General features: G+C 43.7%; 1 protein-coding gene across 1 annotated transcript in view; it reads right to left on the reverse strand.

Moving 5' to 3' along the window:
• LOC143766501 (uncharacterized) overlaps positions 1-15,171 on the reverse strand; it is a 149,026-nt gene that overhangs the window by 28,211 nt on the left and 105,644 nt on the right. The window contains exons 7-8 of the mRNA XM_077254237.1: positions 2,331-2,484; positions 1,884-2,245 (exon numbers count right to left, since the gene is read on the reverse strand). Coding sequence (XP_077110352.1) covers positions 1,884-2,245; positions 2,331-2,484 — 516 coding nt within the window. The remainder of the gene's footprint in view (positions 1-1,883; positions 2,246-2,330; positions 2,485-15,171) is intronic.

Here is a 15,171-nt window from a genome sequence, read left to right on the forward strand (position 1 = left end):
TGGTGACGATTTAGCTGCCTTAGACCATATGACCTGCCAGATAGGAAGCGGAAGTTCCCTCCCCAGGTATCTCTCCCACTTTATCATGTAAGCATGTTTAGGAGGGGGGGTCTGATGGCGGAGTGAACAGTATACTATAAATGTCCGTGATCAAACCCTTTGTAGAGGGATTCCCTTTACAGAGTCGCTCGAAGGGAGTGGGGGTGGAGAACGTTGTGTTTTTATGTAAAGTTAAGGACAGGTGGCGGATTTGTAAGTATGAGAAGTAGGTCCTAAGTGGGAGTTTAAACCGCTCTGGCATAGGATATTTAACTTCCGTCTATCACGCGCATGGCGACTGGTGGAGTGCGCCTTTGGCATTCTTTGTGCCAAATGGCGGGTCCTCCAGTCAGCCATTCAGCTGAGTGAAGGCAACATAAATGAGGTCATCAAAGCTTGTGTGGTCCTTCATAATTTCACCCGACTTCATGAATGCTCCTCATCTGATGGTGCTGAAGGTGTGTTGGGCAATGTGGGTAGGCCTACACCACATGTCATCCCTCAGCGTCGTCCACTTTCAGGACTGAAAGTCCGTGATATCTTTACTAATTATTTTGTTACACCTCAGGGTGCTACTCCCTGGCAAGAGCATGCTGTCTCTATGTTATAAGTTAAAACATTTTGTCTATATAAATATCATGTTTTCATTTAAGTTACTGTGCGAGTTGATTTTATTTATTTAAGAGATTTTTTTATATAATTTGGTATGTTGTATTAATTATTGTAAGAAGAGACATAAATTGGCTTTTAAAACTTTTTTATAACGCCAAAAAAACCTTTTATAGTAAGCCAAACCATATTAAAGTCATATGGCTTTTGTGGCCATAGAAATTTGGCCATAGACTTTGTAACACGTACTTAAACATTACAAGTAGTGATGAGCGAGTATACTCGTTACTCGAGATTTCCCGAGCACGCTCGGGTGTCCTCCGAGTATTTGTTAATGGTCGGAGATTTAGTTTTCATCGCCGCAGCTGAATGATTTACATCTGTTAGCCAGCTTGATTACATGTGGGGATTCCCTAGCAACCAGGCAACCCCCACATGTACTTATGCTGGCTAGTAGCTGTAAATCATTCAGCTGCAGCGATGAAAACTAAATCTCCGAGCACTTATACATACTCGGAGGACACCCAAGCGTGCTCGGGAAATCTCGAGTAACGAGTATACTCGCTCATCACTAATTACAAGCATAAACCAAACTTATTTTGCAACAGCAAAATACAGTAGAAAACCAAAATTAAAGATTTTGAAAAGTTGGTGGAGGTGATGGTGGCAGTCCAGTTTCTCTCTCTAGCTGGCTTTGTTGGCCAAATTGTCCTTCACCCTGTGTGGGTACATACTCTAGGCCATACTGTATGTTTTGGCAATGGTCAGATTGGAGACTAGCAAAGTGACCATATGGGTATTGGACATGTGACTCATGGGGATTATGGAATCCACGTGACTCATACCCCCCAATATGGCCATGTCGTCCAAACCCAGGTTGGGATCAGCCTCCAACACTGGGTCTGTACAAGTGGCCATATTGGGCAGGTTGGTTATAGGATGCCATTTGTGCCTGTGGTGGCCATGGTTTGTTTTGGGGGGAATGGGTTGAGGTGTAGGCACACGTGGAGGTGCATCAGATCACTGTTGACCATGCACTTGTGGGTTTGTTGGAAGTCTTATGAGGTTACGGAGTGACAGCTGCCACCTCTCCAAGAATTAAAAGATCTCATATGGGGTATTGGGGGGTGTGCATGCATCAATAAGGATATGAATACACCCTCTCACACGTAGCCTCACCTCACGGGGTAAGGGACGAAGGTACCGGGCCAGACTGCATGAGTATGCTTCCTCACCCTCATCCTGGGCAGCCCTGGACAGATAATTCAGAACCCCCGTATCAACATGCCTCCTGGTATCTGTTGTAGGGTTCTCTCTCCTTCGTCGCCCATGGTGGGATATCACAGCAGGCTGTGGGGAGGCCTCCAGAGGAACAGTAAGGCTGCTGCCTTGTCCTGGATCTTCCAGGCTGAAGGGTGCTAGTGCAGCTTCTGGGCCTGATGCGGGAGGACCTTCTAGTGCTGGTGCAGGAGGACCTGGAGGGATGCAGCTGGAAGGCTGAGAAGATGTGCCAGCCATCTCTTTACCTTCCCCGACCGGATCGATAATGGCCTCAGAATCAGACCTTGTCTCCCTCTCAGTGAGGTTGGACTGGGTTCTGTTATGAAAGTTTGAAATAAAAAAAATATAAAACATATGACCATAAATACATATGTGTAATATGGTGTGATGTATGAACTTACGGTCCGAGATCCATACTGGGATTAAGAAAAGCAAGGCGATCATAATAAATGTAATTCCGCTTTGTTGATGCGGAAGCACCACTCCTGGCCCGCTGCTGTCGTTCCCACCTATACTGATCGCGGATGCAGCGCCAGCATCTCATAACATCTTCCACTGCAATGACAGACAATAAAATAATGTATAAGGACATTGCGCACAGTGGATCAACAAGTTTAGTGAGATTTGACATAGTCATGTGGCCAAGTAAGCTGTATTTTTTTAAACATAATCTTCATTAATAATAAGAGGATACAAAACAGCATACTATGATTTAAGGGGATAGTGTGAAAACCTGTTATTCAGTGCAGTTCCAAATATTATTTTCAAAACATGAGTGAACTTACTTATTTGTTGCTGTCCCTCATGTGGACGGTCTGTAAAATCCGAAAATAGAAGCCAACATATCCTCCTCCATGCCGCCTCTTTTCTGGTCCGGTTGGAGTAGTGTGCATCCCTCTTGTCCCATATTTCTGGCCTTTCAGGACCAGAACAAGAAGCATCTCCATGTTTATGAAGGAGGACATGCTGCAGAACTCCACGGAGGCATTCTTCCGGGATGTGTGGAGCGTTTTGAGCTAATTAGCATGTCTAAGCTTCCTGATAATGGCTTGGCCCATTTCCTGTCACCTGGAAAAGTCTTGCGTATTTCTCGCAAGTCACACGCATGGTCAGTGTGTAATCCATATTTTTCTCACCCCCATAGACTTGCATTGGCGTATTTTTGGAGGAATACGCTGACAATCGTGGCTGAGAAATAAAAGGCTGATGGAAGCTGCCCCATAGAAAAACATTGGTCCGTGTGCAATGTGTTGTTTTTGCGCCTCTACCTCGTCCATATTTCTCTCTAGTGTGACGCCGGCCTAAGGAGGAGGATAACACCAAACAGACCAAATCAGGAAGCGTATACCCATGTGTGCTGGAGATACACCTCCCCAAAAAAGACAATGTATTTGAGGTTATGTTTCACTGTTTTCATTCGGTGGTGTACAGAAGTCTGGCCCAATCCAGCCCTTGTTCATTTTTATAAGAGTCAGCCTGTCAGCATTTTCAGTTGACAGGCGGATGCGCTTATCTGTTATAATTCTACCAGCGGCACTAAAAACCCGCTCTGACAGAACGCTAGCAGCAGGGCAGGCCAGGACCTCCAAGGCGTAGAGAGCCAGTTCATGCCACGTGTCAAGCTTGGATACCCAATAGTTAAAAGGCACGGAGGACTTTTGTATGATCAGCAAAGTACTCCCTCAGCACTTCTTGTGACAGCACCCCTTGCCTCTGTGGCGGTACGATGGGAGGGTCTGAGAAAACTGTCCCAGAACTTTGCCATTGTACCCCTGCCTGTGCTGGATTGTACTTCTGTCTCTCTCGCTTGGACTCCTTGGTTGTACAACAAACTCTGACGTCTGCTGCCAGCGTTCTCAGATGGGAATTTTTTTAGTAAGTCCGATACAAGGGCTCTCTGGTACTGCACCATTTTAGTACACCTGTCACCTGAGAATCTCATTATTCGCTCTGTGACCGTTAACGGTAGATAACCGTTGGCCCTAGCAGGGCTTTGTGCAGCGCCGACGTTTCTCTATGGTTGGTGGTCTCGCAGCGCTCATGATACATATATTTGTTTAATATTTTTATATATATATATATATATATATATATATATATATATATATATATATACATATACTAGATTGTGGCCCGATTCTAACGCATCGGGTATTCTAGAATATGCATGTCCCCGTAGTATATGGACAATGATGATTCCAGAATTCGCGGCAGACTGTGCCCGTCGCTGATTGGTCAAGGCAACCATTATGACATCTACGTCGATACTGTGCCCATCGCTGATTGGTCGAGGCCTGGCGGCTTCGACCAATCAGAGACGCGGTATTTCTACGTCGATACTGTGCCCGTCGCTGATTGGTCGAGGCCCAGGCGGACTCGACCAATCAGAGACGCGGGATTTCCAGGACAGACAGAAAAACCCTTAGACAATTATATATATAGATATATATATATATACACACATACATATATCTATATCTCTCTCTCTCTCTATATATATATATATCTATCTCTATATATGTATATATATATATATATATATATATATATATATATATATATATATATATATATATATATATATATATATATATATATATATATATATATAAAAACTGTGTGCAGAATTATTAGGCAAGTTGTATTTTGATCTCATGATTTTTTATCCATGTTGGCCTACTGCAAGCTGTTCAGCCTTGAGAGCCAACTGCCAATTAAGTAAATCAGGAGATGTGCATCTCTGTAATGAGGAGGGGTGTTGTCTAATGACATCAAAACCCTATATAAGGTGTGCTTAATTATTAGGCAACTTCCTTTCCTTTGGCAAAATGGGTCAGAAGAGAGATTTGACGGGCTCTGAAAAGTCCAAAATTGTGAGATGTCTTGCAGAGGGATGCAGCAGTCTTGAAATTGACAAACCTTTGAAGCGTGATCACCAAAAGATCAAGCGTTTCATGGCAAATAGCCAACAGGGTCAAAGAAGCATATTGGGCAAAAAAGCTGCCTATGAATTGAGGAAAATCAAGCGTGACGCTGCCAAGATGCCATTTGCCACCAGTGTTGCCATATTTCAAAGCTGCAACTTTACTGGAGTAACACAAAGCACAAGGTGTGTGATACTCAGGGACATGGCCAAGGTAAGGAAGGCTGAAAAACAACCACCTTTGAACAAGAAACATGTAAAACGTCAAGACTGGGCCAAGAAATATCTTAAGACTGACTTTTCAAAGGTTTTATGGAGTGATGAAATGAGAGTGACTCTTGATGGGCCAGATGGATGGGCCAGAGGCTGGATCAGTAAAGGGCAGAGTGCTCCACTCCGACTCAGATGCCACAAGGTGGAGGTGGGGTACTGTTATGGGCTGGTATCATCAAAGATGAACTTGTGGGACCTTTTCGGGTTGAGGATGGAGTGAAGCTCAACTCCCAGACCTACTGCCAGTTTCTGAAAGACAACTTCTTCAAACAGTGGTACAGGAAGAAGTCGGTATCGTTCAAGAAAAACATGATTTTCATGCAGGACAATGCTCCACCACAGGCTTCCAACTACTCAACAGTGTGGCTGGCCAGTAAATGTCTCAAAGAAGAAAAAATAATGACATGGCCCCCTTGTTCACCTGATCTGAACCCCATAGAGAACCTGTGGTCTTTCATAAAATGTGAGATCTACAGGGAGGGAAAAAGAGTACACCTCTCGGAACAGTGTCTGGGAGGCTGTGGTGGCTGCTGCACGCAATGTTGATTGTAGATGCGGCGCCCCAGGTTCCTGGTCATCGCAGTGGTGTCGCTTTCCTCTCGGGGAGAGTGATGCTACGTTTGGAGGCAAAGAAGGATAACTGCATCCAGGTATCACAAACATGCAACACATTTCACACTCCAGGTCACCAGGGGGAGCTTCTGCTCCTATTTATTAGGTCACTCCCTTTATATATATATATATATATATATATATATATATATATATATATATATATATATATATATATAAAAATAAATAAAACACTGGTGGTAGTCTGTAGGGAAAGTCAGAGAGAGAGAGTTCCAGATAGTAGTCTGATGAGGACAGAGGGTCCACGGAGCTGTGCATGCCCTCAGAGCTGCAGCTCCCAGAAAGAGACATTTTGAAGGAGAACTGTATTGCAATGAGCGTGAAGGAAGTCGAAGCAAAGGAGAGGATACCAGAAGGGGACCAGCCCCGCTCAGGTAACCGGAACACCGAGGGAGTAAGGACCTCTATGCCTTACTTCAGAGACCGGCAGGACAGGTAATTGCAATTTACCTGTCCGCACTTATACCCAGGAGGCACGTTGACACCCCACAGAGCCGGGTTATCTAAGAGACCCTATAAACAGGCTCAAGTCACCATTCATACGGGTTTTGTCCTATCCTATATGGGGGACAGAGAGAGAAACATCACATCTGTGAGACCCTTATGTGAAGCCATAGGCAGTAAGGGACTACACCACTGCAGCGCAAGGGAAGGCTACTGATTTCCACCTGGACAAGGGGACTCTGGACTTGCCTCCAAACCGCCCAGACTCTGCCCACCCTGTGGTCTGGTGCCCTGGACTGTGAATGCTGAAGTCTTACGTAAAGGTAAAGAGACTGCAACCTTGTGTCCTCGTTCTTCACTGCACCTCTTACCATCCACCATCTACTTAGTTGGGAAGCCCTGGGGACATACTTCACCTGTGGGAAGGTATACCATCTAGCTGCCATAACATCACCCCAGCGGACCCCTTAAAGCAGCGTCGGTCACCCTGACCGAATACCACAGGTATCACAGGTATCACAAACACAAACTTTATCCCTTTAAAGACCTTTCCCTTTCACATGGGCGCCCAGGGCTATGGACCGGGTCGCCGCCTTGACACCCCCCTGTGAAGTACTGGACCCGGTACAGAGTAACCTCTTGCCCGCGGGGCGACTCATAGACAGATCAAGAAACTGACAGAATCTATGGATGGAAGGCTGTTGAGTGTCATCATAAAGAAAGGTGGCTATATTGGTCACTAATTTTTTGGGGTTTAGTTTTTGCATGTCAGAAATGTTTATTTTTAAATTTTGTGCAGTTATATTGGTTTACCTGGTGAAAATAAACAAGTGAGATGGGAATATATTTGTTTTTTATTAAGTTACCTAATAATTCTGCACAGTAATAGTTACCTGCACAAACAGATATCCTCCAAAGATTGCCAAATCTAAAAAAACCCACTCCAACTTCCAAAAATATTAAGCTTTGATATTTATGAGTCTTTTGGATTGATTGAGAACATAGTTGTTGATCAATAATAAAAATAATCCTCTAAAATACAACTTGCCTTATAATTCTGCACACAGTGTATATCTATCTATCTATCTATCTATCTATCTATCTATCTATCTATCTATCTATCTATCTAAATCCAGAAAAATTGGGAGGCAGCAAACCGTTTGTAATGAAAAGAAGCTGTTTAATCAGCCCAGAAAGCGACGTTTCGGTCCCAACAGAAACCTTTCTCAAGCAGTGAACATGTGAAAGTGCCAGGTATATAAAGAGTATACATAATTATAATCATTTGCATTAATCATCATTGTAAAAGCATGCATTTACATTATAATTGACATGCATAAAATGCAGACAGTGATTCAGGAATTATTCATCACATAAAGTGCAGTGCATAAATATAGATAGAGAATGCATTGAAAAATATGCATTTAGACATCAATTGGTAATGATAAAACAGGTGTACAACCTTGTTAATCACATCCATGACTTGTCCCACTCTCCTGGGTAAAGGCACCTAAGAGCGGTCCTGGGGCGGTCCTCATGTGAGCCAGTTTCTTTGTAGCGCTTGATGGTTTTTGCCCCTGCACTTGGGGACACTTTTTCAAAGTTTTCCCAATTTTTCGGACTGACTGACCTTCATTTCTTAAAGTAATGATGGCCACTCGTTTTTCTTTCCTTAGCTGCTTTTTTCTTGCCATAATACAAATTCTAACAGTCTATTCAGTAGAACTATAGTAGTAGTAGAACGAAAAGGTATACTTCCCAAAGTATACCTTTTCGTTACTTTATATTGGGGGTCACTATATAAAAACTGGTGATATTCTATGATGGGGTATTTGTATGGAGAATGATGTGCCATCTCCCCAGTCTTTACACCAGTCAAAAACGGTCATTAACCTGTTATATGTAACAATAGGGTGAAACTGTTCACTTTTTTCACACACCACCTGAGCGGTCATTGCTAACAATAGATGCATATACAGGTCCTTCTCAAAAAATTAGCATATAGTGTTAAATTTCATTATTTACCATAATGTAATGATTACAATTAAACTTTCATATATTATAGATTCATTATCCACCAACTGAAATTTGTCAGGTCTTTTATTGTTTTAATACTGATGATTTTGGCCTACAACTCCTGATAACCCAAAAAACCTGTCTCAATAAATTAGCATATCAAGAAAAGGTTCTCTAAACGACCTATTACCCTAATCTTCTGAATCAACTAATTAACTCTTAACACATGCAAAAGATACCTGAGGCTTTTAAAAACTCCCTGCCTGGTTCATTACTCAAAACCCCCATCATGGGTAAGACTAGCGACCTGACAGATGTCAAGAAGGCCATCATTGACACCCTCAAGCAAGAGGGTAAGACCCAGAAAGAAATTTCTCAACAAATAGGCTGTTCCCAGAGTGCTGTATCAAGGCACCTCAATGGTAAGTCTGTTGGAAGGAAACAATGTGGCAGAAAACGCTGTACAACGAGAAGAGGTGACCGGACCCTGAGGAAGATTGTGGAGAAGGACCGATTCCAGGCCTTGGGGAACCTGAGGAAGCAGTGGACTGAGTCTGGTGTGGAAACATCCAGAGCCACCGTGCACAGGCGTGTGCAGGAAATGGGCTACAGGTGCCGCATTCCCCAGGTAAAGCCACTTTTGAACCATAAACAGCGGCAGAAGCGCCTGACCTGGGCTACAGAGAAGCAGCACTGGACTGTTGCTAAGTGGTCCCAAGTACTTTTTTCTGATGAAAGCAAATTTTGCATGTCATTCGGAAATCAAGGTGCCAGAGTCTGGAGGAAGACTGGGGAGAAGGAAATGCCAAAATGCCTGAAGTCCAGTGTCAAGTACCCACAGTCAGTGGTGTGGGGTGCCATGTCAGCTGCTGGTGTTGGTCCACTGTGTTTCATCAAGGGCAGGGTCAATGCAGCTAGCTATCAGGAGATTTTGGAGCACTTCATGCTTCCTGGCACCTGCTCACAGTGCCAAAACCACTGGTAAATGGTTTACTGACCATGGTATTACTGTGCTCAATTGGCCTGCCAACTCTCCTGACCTGAACCCCATAGAGAATCTGTGGGATATTGTGAAGAGAAAGTTGAGAGACGCAAGACCCAACACTCTGGATGAGCTTAAGGCCGCTATTGAAGCATCCTGGGCCTCCATAACATCTAAGCAGTGTCACAGGCTGATTGCCTCCATGCCACGCCGCATTGAAGCAGTCATTTCTGCCAAAGGATTCCCGACCAAGTATTGAGTGCATAACTGAACATTATTATTTGATGGTTTTTTTGTTTGTTATTAAAAAACACTTTTATTTGATTGGACGGGTGAAATATGCTAATTTATTGAGACAGGTTTTTTGGGTTATCAGGAGTTGTATGCCAAAATCATCAGTATTAAAACAATAAAAGACCTGACAAATTTCAGTTGGTGGATAATGAATCTATAATATATGAAAGTTTAATTGTAATCATTACATTATGGTAAATAATGAAATTTAACACTATATGCTAATTTTTTGAGAAGGACCTGTATATAGAGAGCATGTGTGGTCTGATCTGCCAAATGACCAGGTGATGTGAAATTTGATATTTTTCCGCACTGCCAGTTGATATCGGACCTTCATGTTTCCATGATAGATTTATTCATGGGGATTTTGTGTTATTGAGGTCTGAGGCAGTTCGATTTATTTGTGACATTGGCATTTCTTCTTTTGAAATGTGACGTATTGTGAGTCCTTTATGTGTTTTGATTATTTTGGGTCTACCATTTTTTAACGAGTTTATTAAAAGTTAATTATTAATCTAGAATCGCACCCTGCTTTTTTACTATATTATTCATTGGTGGTCACAGCTTTTTCAGACAACGTGTGCACATAACCTAAAATAGTTTTTATCGTGAAAAAGTTGCAAAACTTTAAAAAAATATAAATGTGGTATCACTGTAATCGTACTGACCCAAAGAATAAAGTTGCCTTATTAATTTTACTACACACGGAACGTCATTAAAATTCCTGAATTCCTGGTGTTTGATCATTCTGTCTCCTAAAAATCAGAATAGAAAGCGATAAAAAATGTCATGTGCACGAAAATGGTACCAATAAAAACGTCAGCTCGACCAGAAAAAACAAACTGTCACATGACTGTCGGCCAACATATGGAAAAATTATAACTCTCAAAATATGGTGATGCAAAAACTTGCTTTTGCAAAAAAAGCGTCTTTTAGTGTGTGACTGCTGCCAAACATAAAAACCCGATATACATCTGGTATCGCTGTAATTGCACCGACACGAAGAAGAAAGTCGGCTAATCACTTATACCGCAGGAAGAACGGCATAAAAAAATAATAAAACCAATTCTTCACATGCTGTTGATTTTTTCATTCTGCCTCCCAAAGATCGTAGTAAGGCTCGGTGCACATTTATCCTGCGCTCTGCACTGAGCGCTTACACAAGGGGTTTCCGTATAAATCTCTGAAATAGGTGATTCAGACGGAACCTCTGGCTGAAGATTCCCTATAATGAGGCAGATGGAGACACTGTGGACGTCATAAGACCTGTGATCTGGCGGTGTCTGTCTTTTTAGTCATACATAAAACGCAGTCAGCCAGTTTTGTGCACCTCTAAAAATAGAATTAGTTTTACCGGTAATTCTGTTTCTAGGAACCTTCCATGACAGCATAATTGGAGGATGTCTCCCCGCCCTAATGGGGAGCAGGAAACAGAGGAGGTTAAATACCCCTCCCCTTCCTACAACCTTCAGTATTTTTTCTGGATACCTTAGCATGTATATTTACCACCAAGGTGCAGGAATCATCCAATAGGTACATCAGATAGGGAGGGAAATTAGTGCGGTCGTGGAAGGTTCCTAGAAACCGAATTACAAGTAAGACTAATTCTATTTTCTCCAGTCACCTTCTACGACAGCATACCAACAATTAATTTCTTTAGGGAGGGATTACAGCCTGCAGAACTCATCTGCCAAATGTTAAATCCCTATTGAAATTTAGTGGACAGACGACCAGGTAGCGGCTCTGCATATCTGCTCAGAAGATGCGTTCCCTCTCTCTTTCCAAGATGTAGATACTGCACGCGTAGAATGAGCCTTTAGGGAAGCAGGAGGAGAAAGTTTCTGTGATGAATACACCAGACAGATAGCTTGCTTGATCCAGTTAGCAATCATATTCTTTGCCGCCTTCTTGCCATTGTTCCGTCCCACAAACTGAATGAATAGGTTTTGGTCAATCCTCCAATTTTCTGTTTGTTGGAGGTAATATAGGACCACCCTGCGGACATCAAGGGTGTGAAGGATTTCTTCCTTTGTGTTGGAAGGATTTGGGCAGAATGAGGGTAGCACAATATCCTGACCTCTGTGAAAGCTTGCGGGACAAAGGGAAAAGAACATCTTCACTTTTGCATTTTGGCCATTGGAAAACAGGTCTACGTCGGGACTCCCCCATCTTGAAGTCAAGGACAAGAACACCACTTAGTCCAGGCACCACTCACCCGGATGCACGTCTTTCCTGCTGAGGAAGTCTGCCTGAATATTGTCTGATCCTTTTAGATGTACTGCCGTTATGGACAGTAGATGTTTTTCTGCCCAAGAAAAAAATCCTTGCAGCGATTGATTTTAGACTGGCATATTTTGTGCCCCCATGGTGTCAGAGGTAGGCCACTGTGGTCATGTTGTCTGAATAGACACACCCGAAGTGATCTTGAATCAGGGCAGATGAGGCTTTTGATGCTTCCTTCACTGCTTTCATCTCTCCCAAATTTGATGATATTTAGGGACCACAACCCCTGGAATTAGGATCCTTCTACTACTGCACGCCAGCCCCTCTCACTGGCATCCGAAAGGAGTATCTTCAGGGGAAGCTGATCTCCCGCTGAAGGTTTTGGTAGTCCAGTCATCACAACAGGGCCGATTTCACATGACTGGGAAGTGGAATTGTCTTGATCAGTGAACCCTGATGTCTTCTTGAATACAGAAGTACGTGAGATTGTAGGACTCGTGTACGAGCTTGAGCCCAGAATACCGCCTGGATACATGCAGTCAGGGATCCCAGGACGGACATTGAATCCCTTAAGGTAGGTGACCTCTTGTCCCTGAATCTGGAAATTTTTTGGACGAGGTCGAGTTGATGATCCCTGGGTAAGAAAGATGTCTTCATCTCTGAATCTAGAAGGATTTCTAGAAACTTCTTCCTTGTGGCAGGATGAAGATCCGATTTTTCTAAATTTGGGATCCAGTCCAGGGATTTCAGGATTTCCAGGGTCTTTGCCACATCTAGGTTCAGATGAGGAATAGATGATGTGACTATAAGAAAGTCGTCTAGATACAGGATAAAGCACACTCCTTAGCGTCGGATGAAGATCACTGCCTCCGCCATCATTTTGGTAAACACCCGCGGTGCTGATGAGATGCCGAAGGGTAGGACGTTTAACTGAAAATGGCTGACCCGATGACAGTAGGAAACTGCAAATCTGAGGAACTTTCTGTGGTCCGGATGGATCGGCACATGATAGTATGCATCCCTCAGATCTAGTGTAGCCATTACCCAATTCTGTCCGATGAGCGGGATTGCTGACCTGATTGAATCATCTGCATCTGACAACTTGATTCAAGGATTTTAGAATAATGATAACCCGATGTTTCCCCAAGGGTTTTGTTATGAAAAACAGATGAGAATAATGGCCTCTGCCTATCTCCTGCAGTGGAACTTGAGAGATCACCTCCATCTGAAGGAGATCCTGCAAATCTGACAGCAGGGATTCTTGGAGATGTGGAGACTGCAGGGAGGTAATCCTTAGGCATTGAGGGGAGGACTCTCGAATTCTAACGTCAGACTTTCCCATTTGGTACCGAAAACCCATTGGATTGTGGAGATGGATTGCCACTGGGTGAGGAAACGCGAGAGTCAACCCCAACCGGAGAGCAGTCATTGTTTGTCCGGGGTTTGTTGGTGGTGGGGCACCAGAATGTTCTTACCCTTGCCACCCTTGAGGTAACTTCATCGCCCTCTTTTGCCCTTCCCCTAAACTCCCTCTGCGAGGGTTGGTCCGGGGAGGTTTGAGGGGCGAAAAAAACACCTCCTATAACTTTTCTGCATGGGAAGGGATTTATTTTTGTCTGTAGCCTTATCTAGGATATCATCCAGGACCTGGCCGAACACATAGCGGCCTTGAAAGGGAATAGTGCAGTTTAAATTTGGAATTAAAGTCACCCCCCAAGACTTTAGCCATAGTGCTCTCCTGGATGAATTGGAGAGGACAGCAGATCTCGCCACCACCCGGACAGACTCAGCAGAAGAGTCAGCCAGGAACCCTATTGCCTTCTGTAGAAGTACCTTGAGTAAGGTGAACTTCCAACGTGTGTAGCCAGAGGAATAGAGATCTGACAACGCATATTGAGGCCACATTCCTTTTAAGCAGATTGGTGGAGGTGTCCCAGGATTTCCTTAACAAGGTCTCGATTTTCCGGTCCATAGGATCTTTGAGCTGGGAAGAATCCTCAAAAGGAAGAGCCGTCTTTTTGGCTACCCTAGACACTTGCACATCCACCTTAGGAATTTCCCATAAGGAACCATCCCCATCCAGGGGGAAATTATTTTTTAGCTCCAAAGGGACAGCAAGACCTTTTACAGGGAGGCCCCACTCCTGAAGGATAAGGTTCTGCACATTCTCATGTATAGGAAACCCCTTCTGATTTTTGGGTTTCAGCCACTTCAAACATCTTGTCTTGTACCGAGTGTCTTACTTCCTTCTCTTCAACCCCCATGGTGCCTCTCATCATACTAATTAGTTCTTCCATATCTTTGGAAGAAAAGTAATATTTCTTATTTTCTGACTTAGGGATGGAAGTGGAGCCCTCATTCTCCCAAAAATCCTCTGAATCCGAGGTACAAATTTCGCCCGAGTTTGAGTCAGATTCCCCAGGTACTATCTTCCTTATCTTAGGTGGAGGGGTTTGTGGTACTGGTGCCTGGGAAAAAGGAGCCATAGAGGATTGGACCTCCTGTTTTATGAGGGTCTTGATGCTATCCAGGTGGGGGGCTGCTCCGTACATAACACCTCATCCGTACACGGCTGGCAAAGCTTTTTCTTATGTGTGGAAGGGAGCCTGGAGACGCACATACCACACTTGCGACTTGGGACCTTTTCTCCCTAACAAGAGAGAGAAGGTATACTAAGTAACCCATGGGTTACAAGTTCCTGGATAGCAGGGAACCATCACCCACTACTTACAGTAGGAGGGGGAACGCTGGGTTCTTCAGTCGCAGATAGGGAGGGTTTGTCGCAGTCCATGTCAGTGTGTCCAGTCACAGGAACATAGACAATGAGTCTTACCGGGCGGCAACCTCGACCAGGATTTTAAGCAAAACTGAGGTCTCAGCGTCATTCTGTGCTCCCCCCAGGTCCAATTGGCCCAGCATTGAAAGGTTACGTGGGGTGCTCCAGATCCACGGCAGCACCATTGAAAACCTCTTCATGCCCCATAGGAGACAGGAAAAACACTGAAGGTTGTAGGAAGGAGAGGGGTATTTAACCTCTTCTGTTTCCTGGCCCCCATTAGGGCGGGGAGACATCCTCCGATGATGCTGTCGTGGAAGGTGATTGGAGAAAGGAAGGACATTGCTCAACAGAGGCCAGACGGAGTCCAGAGGAACTCTGCTGCCTCATTATAGTGAATGGATCCTGGGTTTCATCTGTCAGGTCACTAAGAGATTTAGATAGAAACCCCAAAGTAAGTGCTCAGCGTAGAGCGCCGGATAACTGTGATCCCAAACGTTATGTAAAATGTTACCAATAAAAGCTTCCAGGAAATTAATTTGAATTAGGTATTGAACCTAGGGTATCAGTAGAGACATGAAATCATGAAAAACTCTATTAAAAAGATAACCTTTATTTAATTAAAGTTAAAAAAAAAAAAATCCACGAGGTGGTATGTGCTCACCAAAAAAAAATAAA

This window comes from Ranitomeya variabilis, chromosome 4 (assembly GCF_051348905.1).
Source record: "Ranitomeya variabilis isolate aRanVar5 chromosome 4, aRanVar5.hap1, whole genome shotgun sequence".
Classification (NCBI taxonomy): Eukaryota; Metazoa; Chordata; class Amphibia; order Anura; family Dendrobatidae; genus Ranitomeya; species Ranitomeya variabilis.